The sequence below is a fragment of the Glycine soja genome, chromosome 7 (assembly GCF_004193775.1).
Source record: "Glycine soja cultivar W05 chromosome 7, ASM419377v2, whole genome shotgun sequence".
Taxonomy (NCBI): domain Eukaryota; kingdom Viridiplantae; phylum Streptophyta; class Magnoliopsida; order Fabales; family Fabaceae; genus Glycine; species Glycine soja.
Genome location: NC_041008.1, coordinates 25,352,084 through 25,362,640, shown reverse-complemented (window position 1 = coordinate 25,362,640; position 10,557 = coordinate 25,352,084). Strand labels below are relative to the sequence as shown.

The following is a 10,557-nucleotide window of genomic DNA, read 5'->3' as shown; positions in this document are numbered from 1 at the left end:
ACCTTTGGGCTCCCAGGCTGATCACCTATGGGAGGGGGGCTGTTATGTGCACAATCGGGTGGTCCCGACGAACTCAGCACAGTTCCCTAAGTGAGAGTGTCGTGTGGACACGCTTAGGCTATTTCCTGAGGTTTGGTTGTTGTTGGTATGTACCACATTGCATCTGAGTGTTGAGTCAGGTGCATGCATCATTCTGTGCAGTCTTCATTGAGTGTTGAATAATGAATGTTGTGTATGCTCATCATGTTTGCTTATGTTCCTTGCTAATTGTGGTTATTTGGAATTGGTATTGGTTCTTTGTATCATGTGGTTGATACCTGTGATGATCACAAACATTGTTCGTGGGAGCAAAATGACAGCTGCAGGGTGCAGGAAGTGAGATTCTGGTGAGGAGCCGCCGAGCCGACATGATGATGTTGGCATTATTTTGGGAGAGAGTTGTGTTTTGTAATCAACTCCTCTGTAGTTGGTTTTAAGTTTTATTTTGTTGAGTTAAAGATGTAAAACTTGGATTTTAATTATATCTACGAACATATTTAATTTTTGTTATGTGTATGACGTGTACCGAGTTACTGTTCTATATAATTATGTATATTCACTTAATTAATGGCGTGTTGTTGGATCAATGTATGTCGAGATAAAATTACTTCTATTTTCATAAGCAAAAATTAAAGTAGTTCTTTTTATAAAAATTGAAATTATTGGGTATTAGAGTGTTGATATCGTAGCGACGAGGCAGGTCATTACACTTCCCACATCTCAAAACTATTTTTCAGGGAAGTTGTGAAACTCCATGGTTTTGCCTAGGACCATTGTGTCAGATAGAGATGACAAGTTCCTTAGCCACTTCTGGAAAACCTTATGGGCTAAGCTAGGAACTAAATTTCTTTTCTCTACCACTTGTTATCCACCCTTTTAAGGGCACTTCTGAAAGGCAACCATAAGTCTTGGGATGAGTATCTTCCTCATGTAGAGTTTGCCTACAACACGGGGGGTCATAAACCCACCAAGCAATCCCCTTTTGAGGTTGTCTATGGGTTCAATCCCCTAACATCGTTAGACCTTATTCCCCTTCCACTGGACACTTCTTTTATACATAAAGAAGGGGAATCGAGATCATAGTTTGTAAAGAAGTTGCATGAGAGGGTTAAAAACCAAATAGAGAATCAAACAAAGGTGTATTCAACTAAAGGCAATAAAGGAAGAAAATAGATAATTCTTAATAAGGGTGACTGGGTTTGGCTCCATCTTAGGAAGGATAGATTCCCTACTAAAAGGAAATCCAAGCTTATCCCTAGAGGGGATGGACTTTTCCAGGTTTCGGAGAGGATCAATAACAATGCCTATAGGTTGGACCTCCTAGAAGAATATGGAGTCAACACCTCTTTTAACATTTCGGATTTAATTCCTTTTGTAGGTGGAGTTGATATTGACGAGGAGGAACTAATAGATTTGAGGTCAAATCCTCTTCAAGGGGGAGGGGATGATGCAATCCTCCCTAGGAAGGGACCAGTCACTAGAGCCATGAGCAAGAGCCTCCAAGAGGATTGGGCTAGAGCTGTTGAAGAAGGCCTTAGGATTCTCATGAACCTTAGGGTAGATTTCTGAGCCCATGGGCCAAGGTTGGGTCCAATTGTCTTTGTAAAAATTAGATTAGGATGTCATTATATTTGGTCCTTGTATTTAGGGCTCCATAATGTAGGTAGGGTACCCTAGAAATATACGATTTTTCAGCCCTTGTATTTTAGGTCACCTAGACTAGTTTTTGTATTAGGGGTAGTTTTGTAATTTCACATGCACTAAGTGAATATTTGATGTGTGTGTTGGGAAATAAATTTAATTGAATTGGTAGAAGCCCAATCCAATTAAATTTTAGAGGGGGAGGTGAGCATTTGCTTACTACACCCCATTGCCACATCATATAGTCACATTTTGTGCATGTCCTTCATGCTTTACATGCCACATGACACCTAAGCACACTTAGTGGAGAATCTTGGAATTGATCTTGGATTAGTGGGCTAAACCATAACTGAAATTCACTAATCATAATTAGTGAAATTTTGGCTCCACAAATTCAAGTGAAATTTGAATTGAAATTCAAATTTCCCTCCAATTTTGTGTGACACTTAGGCTATAAATAGAGGTCATGTGCATGCATTTTTCAACTTTGATCATTTGAAAATTAAACTTCAAATATTTGAGCTCTTTTAGAGCACAAAATTTTGTGCTCTTCTCTTACTCTCCCTTCATTCATCTCCTTTTTCATCCGAGCTCTTATCCATGGCCTTCTATGGTGGTGAGCTTCTTCTAGACTCATCTTCTCCTTGAAGTGGCATCTCCTCTTTCTCTTCCTTCTCCATTCCACTGCCATTCATCTTGCAAGAAGCAAAGAAATCCATTGATGAAGAAGATCCTAGGCCTACAAGCTCCAATGGAGCTTACATCAATGTACTTGGGCACACACTGACCCGGCACAAGACATATCTCACCTGCTGGTGCAAAATGGTTTGAGTAGTGCATCCACCTATCATCTATTTCGTCAAATGACACCCATCAATTGACAGGCTCTAAAGGAATACTCTGGATGTGTCTGAACTGGCGCATGACCCTCTGTAGTCGGTGTCTGACGGCAACAGGCCCCTATCGTAGCTGACCGAAAAAGCATGAAAACAAATCAAACTCCCGAACAGGTTGATGTTTCCTATAAGGCATCCAGCAGACATCCGAAATCCTGAGTCGATCCAGATGCTACTTGTACATCGCTGTAGATATGGACTTCAAAGTCTCCTTCATAGCAATCCACCGACATGCATGTGGTGATACCTCATCATAGTCCGGATCAGCCATACACTACACAACTGATGGAAAGTGCTCATATATCCAACACTACAAAGATTACATGAAAATCATACAAATTTCAAACGAACGTCTTAAATACCCTATTTAAAACATTGTTGTAATTAACTTATGAAAAACATATTAATTACCTGTAAGAGAGTGATGTATCTAGCAAGTTGTTGGCTGCTGCTCCTACAATCATCATTCAAATGATCGTACATATGCACTAGGGCAGCATCTCCCTGATCAAGGTCGTATCCGAATCAAATAAACATTAAAAATGCAGTATCTAGGAAGTGATCCTAGGTCGTCTCCCAACGAGCAATGGTGAACCAAACGTTCATAACAGATAGTAATAAAACAGTAACGAATTGGAGGGGGTTGTTTGTTTTTGTAAATTATACAACAAGAAAATTCGAATTAAAGAAATAACATAATTAAAACATGTTTTTTCCCCTTGATTCACAAGCAAGTCTCTTATCCTAGGTTATGAGGATTTATCCCTAATTAGCTCAACCACTTAATCCAACCCTAAATTAAATTACTAAGCGAAAATTAACATAAGGCTGTCATTATGTGATTAAGCAACACATGCACCAATTAATCATGAATGAAACTGATCATTAAGCATGAACGTAAATTAAGCGCATAGACAATTAATCAAGCACTAAGCATGCATGGATTAATAGCAACAAATACAGAGTAATTGGTGAAGAGGAAAAACTGATCAGAATTCAATAGTAATAACAAAACCTCAAGGAGATTTTTGCTTGATCCTCAAGAGAAAACAATGTTGGAGACTTAGCATTCCATTAATCAGCATAAAACAAAATTACAATTGGAAGCAGAAAATGAAATTGCAAATTGAAGCAGAAAACGAAATTGCAGAAAACGAATTTTATTGCTACGTGAACAGTGCACATGAACAGTAAACCTGAAATTGCAAAACCCTAAAATTATTCTCCTCTCCAAAAAAATCTCCCTAAACTAAAACCCTGGTGCTGTTATATAGGTCCTTAGCCCCAAAGCTTACAAATCTCTTTTAAGTCCATGCCTATAAACGAAATAAAATAAAATCTGGACAAGATAAGATAAGATTGGATGAAATAAAATCTGGACGAAATAAAATCTATATGAAATAAAATATGGATAAGATAAGATTTGATAAAATAAAATTGTCTGCTCTCTTCAAGTCCAATCCCAATTGCTTATAATTCTCCTGAAATTAAATTAAAAACACAAAATTAGTCAAGTAGGCCCAAATGATAAAACTGCATAATTAATTTGACAATTAAGGCTAATCATTAATTAAAATGGTGACAAAAAGGGTTAAGAAATAGGGGAAAATAATGACACATCACTCCCTATGCATAGCTCCCACTCTGACTCAAGTCACGTAGAGCGTCTAAGAAGACAACATGAACATGGGTTGCACTCTTGTTAGCAAAAAGAGTGCAACCTAAAAGATGAAGAACATAGGCACGAGCTGCAGGATTCCAATGTCTAGCTTGACATCTACTCTGATATATATCTCGTAGCCAAGATAGGTGTATGTATGGTCCATGACACTGTGCTGTCTCATCCCTGGCTGCCTCTCCGTAGACCTCTAGTAACTCAACCAACATCAACACGACCTCGTCGACATGCAGAGGCTCGAAGGTATGGAAGGCGCCAACAGTAGGAAGATGAAGCAGAGATGCCAAATCATCCAGGGTGATGCTAACCTCCCCCACAAGAAGATGGAAACTGCTAGTTTCCTTGTGCCACCTCTCCACGAATGTGGATATAAGTCCCCGATTGCCAGTATCTATTGAACACGAAATCAAAGGACTTAGTCTCGTGGCAGCAACTAGGCCCTCAATTTCAGGAGCAGACCTACCAAATTTCTGCACCTTGCTCCCATGGGAGAATAACTTCAATTCAGGACATTTCTGAGTTGAAGTATAAAGGAACAGACACTTTATTAACATAATAATTTAAAGAAATACAAATTTCAATAATAATAGATACTTAACAAATAACTTAACTTCAAAATTATAAATACCTCTCCGTTCCATGTGCTGATAGCAACATGGTCAGCATACTCGGTAAGCACTGATGGGTCATGTGGCCTTCGTGCCGATGCGGTAGGCCTTCGCCGCTGGGGAGCATCATCTGAATCATGACGATCCTCTCTCCCAGAGCTCTGCCAATAACCCTACCTAAGGCACGACCTAAGCCTCTAGTTCTAACCATGATCTACAAATGTCTACCACAAATTCCATCACTAAACCTCACAAATTCATCACAATATTAAGTTGTTCAAACAAAACAAAATCGAACAACTTATACCCTTCAAAAAGTAATTTCATTTTCAGGTGCTCATAAACTCTATAGTGTGTACTCGTTGTGGGAGTTAGTTAACGACATTGGAGAGAAGAAGGAGAGCGGACTCCTCAATGTCAGGAGAGGCTTTGAAGTTATCTGCTGGTGCAAGATTATGGTGTCGTCCAAGCATTGATGAGAATGACAAGTTAATACAGTCTCTCTGCTTGAAGTGTTTGGATTGGCAAATGGCAGAAAACTACAAGAGGAAATGAAACTGAGTAGTTTGCGTCTGAAGGGCATCACAAGGGGTTTGATTAGAGCTGTCAAGGAGATGGACAAGGAGGTTGTCGAGGCTGAGAGCATTGTTGCAGTGGTGTAAACATTGGTTGCTCTAAAGCAAACAATGTTTATGCCACTACAGTAATGCTCTCAGCCTCCACAACCTCCTTCTCCGTCTCCTTGATAGCTCTGATCAAACCCCTCATCATGCCCTTCAGACGCTAACAACTCCCTTTCATTTCCTCTTATAGCTTTTCTACCATTTCCCAACCCAAACCCTCTAAGGAGACAGACCCTATTAACTTATCATACTCATCAACGCTTGGGCGGACACCATATACCATTTTGTTAGCAAGTTGCCATCCTAAACATATACAAATTCTATATGTTTAAAAATTCATCACAAATTGTATATGCGCTTAATTAAAGTCATTTGGTTTAACTCAGATTTCATGCTGCTAGGAACCAAGAATAGAAATGGAAAAGATGCTGGGACAGGAAGTCATTTGACTTAATCCTCGTATGTCATGAATGGAAAAGAACAGGTTTACACTAAGCCTAGCCCTAACCCTAATCCTACATTTATCATATTGCTATATTTATTTATTTATTTTTTTTAAAAAAAAGTGAAAGGCCATGTTTTGGTGTTTGGTATCTTCAAAGTTCACCTTAAGGATGAATTGAAGTGCTCCCGATTTGGCTGTTCAATTTCTTGTCCAACATTAGATGTAAAGGATGGGAAGAATTCTTGAAAATAGTAGCATTTGTCAACTACTCAACTCTGTCAAAACATGCCAGGGGGATAATGGTTGTTAATTGTTAATTTTCTGTTAGCGGAGAAATCAAACTTGTGACCTTTCCCTCCCTCCTTTCTCCTTTTGCCACCCAATCAACCTTGTAACTTGGCATTTAGCAAGATAGGTAGGTACCCACTTCCATAAAGCTTTCCTTTCATTGTTCTACGAAATTCCTTTAGAGTATGTTTGGATGGAGAAATTTAATAGGGTAATTCAATTTTTTAAAGGATTTTAATTACTTTTCAATTAAATAAGATGTTTGGATAAAAATTTGAAAAGAAATTGAAATTTGAGTATTTTGATTAGGGATTTTAGTTAACTTAAATATTAGCATTTCAAATTCATTTTATTTAACTTAAATATCTATCTCTTTCGCTCTCAATCTCATTTCCCTGCTGCTGCATTTGGTTCCTTGACACGTTCTAATCCACATGTGTACGTCGTTGTCTCTTCCGACTCCAAGGCCGCTACTTCGCTTGACCTAACTCAACCCGATCTTGATAATAGTGGTGGCGATGCCAATGGTAACGACAACGGCGGTGGAGGTGGAGGTGGAGGTGGAGGAGAAGGAGGAGGTGATAATAGCAAGGGCAAGGAAGGATCTGACGGTGACAAGAGGAAAATGCCTCTATTAATGTCTCAGAAATTCATTCTAGCTTATGCTGCACTCGCCGGAGGTACCCCTCTCTCTCTCTCTCTCTCTCTCTCTCTCTCTCATACTTTCATTCACTCAAGTACTGACACAAGATAATTCTTACTAAACCTTAGAGACTGATCCTTTTTCTTGTTTTATTTGTTTGTTTGTTTGTTTGTTTTGTTTAATTATTAAGGGAGTCAACTTCCTAACTATTTCAATTCAACTAAAAGCATTTTGGATGCATAAGAATTTCCTCGACAAGGTGATTGATTGGTTGCAATTTCAGATGTTATTTAATTTCTATTGTTTGAGTTTCATCTTTTGCTGCAATTTTGAAAATGAAGAAATTTAATTTCTTTATCCAAACACAAAATTTTAAAAATGAAGAAATCTAATTTTTTATCCAAACACAAAATTTTAGAAATGAAGGAATTTAAATTGAAGCATTTGAAATTCTCAGAATTTTAAATTTCCTCATCCAAACACACTCTTAAGCATTTTTGTTTTTCTTCATAATAAATTCTCTAAGTTGAGAGGATTCAAAAAGATGTCAAAGCCAAATATAGCCTTGTCTAGATATAGAACTGGCTGTAGAATAGTGCTGAAACAAATGGGCAGCAGCTTTAGAGCTAGAGCCAAACTAAAAACACATCAGGTAATACAACTTTTGTAAGGTCTTTAAAAATTAAAATTTTAACTTATCATTAATTTTAATCTTATCTAGTATTAGTATCTTAGTCCACACGAGAAAACTTAAACCTTGGAAGGAACTTTGGATTTCCAGAGGGAGTCATCAGGATTTGTTTTTATTTGAAGATTGGTAGGAAAATGGAAGCATTTTTTTTACATGAATACACACCTAAAGGATGAGGGATGCTGATGGGCCTATGGAAGTTAATTGAAGTCTGCGAGAGAAAGAAGAATGGGGTTAAGGCCATAATTGGGAAGGAGAATTCTGTTAGAGAAGGAGTTGAGAATACTAACAAAAGTCAGAATGGACACCTGTCTGAGGGGATTGGTCAAGAAGATCCTAACAATCATGAAGGAGAATGTAGATATGAGGGGGTGGGGTATAAGGAATTATTTGGGAATTGTGGGGTGGTTGTTACATAATTTGTATTGCAATTGAGGTTAGTTCCTTGAATTCCTATGAAGTTTTAATAGTAAATTTTAGTTCATATCAGTAAACTCCTTTTTAACCACATTAGGAGATAAATGCAAGGGTAAGACTATGTACAATGACCCTCTCCCATACCTTCGTATAGCAAGGAGCCTTCGAGCACTGGGGTATGTTAGTTTTTTTAGGATATAATTGCAAAAAATCAAGTAGGATTAAGACGAAAGATTGAGAGGATGCAACAAATGAGATTCAAGAAAGGTTGATCAAATGAAGAAATGCTTCAAGAAGGGTTGATCATCCATCTTAAGGTTGATCAAATGGAGAAATGCTTCAAGCCGACAATAAGTTTAGCACGGATAAGATTATTAAGATGGATGAGCGAACATACTAGAAAAGATAATATGTGATCTAAATTGGAGTGGCATTTGTTTAGGAGAAAATAACAAGTTTTTTTTAACATGGTTTGATTGCAAGGAAAAGACCAACAAATGTGTTCAAAAAGAGAATCAAATGGAAGATTCCTCAATTAAAAGTGGTTCAGGCTGACTACAACTTTGGGATGAACTATCAAAATATTCCTTGCCCTAAATTGATTTATTGAGGTTTTCCACTGAAGTCTAAAGTAATACAAACCAAACAAATTTCAAACCAATATCAACATGTTCATGTTCAAACAAATCAAATAGTACAATACAAACCAAACAATGTAGCATAATCAAATTTCAAAGCAATATCAATATCAAACAATTACAACATAATATGAAACTTATTTCATTATTCATTCGTATTCTACTTCAGCCTAAAACCCTCAAAACTAACCCTAAACCCTAATAAAAAACATAATTCATCAATTTAAACCTATTTTACATTTTTTTAATTAGAATAGGGTCATACGGATCAAGTTGATCCGTAAGAAGCATACGAATCAACTTCATCCGTATTAGTTTTACAGATCAAGTTGATCCATAAGAAGCATACGAATCAACTTCATCCGTAGTTTCTTACAGATCAATTTGATCCGTATGCGAGTTACGAATCAACTTGATCCGTAAAACTAATACGGATCAAGTTGATCCATAATATGCATACGAATCAAGTTGATCCGTAAGCTACTTATTTCATCCGTAAGCCAAATTCCATTACGGATCATCTAAATCCTATGCGGATCATCTATATCCTATAACCTACCTCTAATGCAGATCACCTAAATCCCTAGCGGATCAACAAAATCCCTACACATTACACAAGCGCAAAAAAGGAAGCAGAAACAGATATGACACCAGTGGGAGAAGATGCTTACCTCGACGGTCAACGGTGGCAGTGCAACGAACATGGCAGTGCAATGAACACGGACGAACATGGCAGTGCTCAATGCAACTCCTCAATGTGGTCAAAACACGGACAAACATGGCAGTGCAACGAACACGGTAGCGAAACAACAAGAACAACGACGTAGGGGCAGAAGAAGAAGAAGAAGATTAGCAATTGCATGAGAAATGAAAGTGTTAGGTTCACAAAACTTTTAAAAAAATAGACAGGGGTACTTTTGTCTTTTAACGTTAAATGTTGGGTGCACCAACAATAATGCTGGGTGCACCTAGCATCACCTTAATGTAAGGTTTTGAATCTTTAACTCCCATATATGTAGCCTACACCCCATGCATCCTTGAAATCACTAAATTACCTTTAATGAGATAACACCTCTCTCCTTCATAACCCATTTACCCTAACACCCCCATCCCCACGATGCACCTCCCATCAACAATGGCTCTCATCCTTCTTCCGTGCCACCATGTTTCGCATGCACCCTCCTCAATATGGCTCTTCGTGCTGCCTCCTCATTGCGGTAAGTTCCTTTCATCTCTTCTAGGTTCTGGTGAGGGTTGCATTTTGGTGGCGGGTTAGTGGGGAGTTTGGTTTTTGTAGGGAAGGTTTTTGAGATCTGGAGTTGGTGTTTCGGAATAGCTATTCCAGAGTAGGTGTTCTACAACACCTATTTCGGAACTACTATTCCGGAATATGTGTTTCAGAACAATCATTTGATTTGTTATCCAAATGCTTGTATTTTATTACTCTGCAATTTACTCTCTTACATGCAATCCATATCTTAATTTTAACATTATTCAACCATGATATATTATTACTTTTGTTCCATCCTCAAAATTTCCCAAGCATCGATGATATTTGGGTACAATAATACATAAATCTACTCTAAAGAAAAGACTTAATTACTTGCCAAATGGAAAACAATACATACAAAATAGCATTTTACATATTTTCTTCTATTATTTGATTTCATTTGAACTCTTCATAATACTTGGAACTACCTAAGAAAATTCCTCTCAGCCTATATGAATTTAAATTCATATTTGATCACATTTTATGAGATTCTGACATTTAGAAAGTGTGAAATAATAACAAGATTCCAAACTGTTTAGTTCACATCAGTAATCGCATTCCAAAACAAATTTAGTTTGATTAAATTAAGAGATTGAATGCTTGATTAGCCTAATTACCAATTTTTGCAACGTCTGTTTGATATTTTGTAAGCAATAAGTACAAAGAAATATTTTGAATTG

At 37.4% G+C, this 10,557-nt stretch overlaps 1 protein-coding gene across 1 annotated transcript; it reads right to left on the bottom strand.

Moving 5' to 3' along the window:
* Positions 1-4,202: 4,202 nt before the first annotated feature.
* On the bottom strand, positions 4,203-5,335 carry LOC114420532 (protein MAIN-LIKE 1-like). Its single transcript, XM_028386402.1, has 3 exons — positions 5,243-5,335; positions 4,883-5,023; positions 4,203-4,769 (listed from the first exon to the last, which is right to left on the bottom strand). Exons 1-3 carry the CDS (start codon positions 5,333-5,335, stop codon positions 4,203-4,205), a joined length of 801 nt encoding a protein of 266 aa, XP_028242203.1.
* Positions 5,336-10,557: the final 5,222 nt, after the last annotated feature.

Excerpts from the sequence above, each read along its gene's own strand:
- LOC114420532 (XM_028386402.1), bottom strand. The coding sequence starts at position 5,335 with ATGCTTGGACGACACCATAATCTTGCACCAGCAGATAACTTCAAAGCC. Across the intron at positions 5,024-5,242 it reads TCCTTCTTCTCTCCAATGTC|AGCTCTGGGAGAGAGGATCG; the intron begins GTTAACTAACTC and ends GGTTATTGGCAG. Across the intron at positions 4,770-4,882 it reads TCAGCACATGGAACGGAGAG|AAATGTCCTGAATTGAAGTT; the intron begins GTATTTATAATT and ends ACTTCAACTCAG.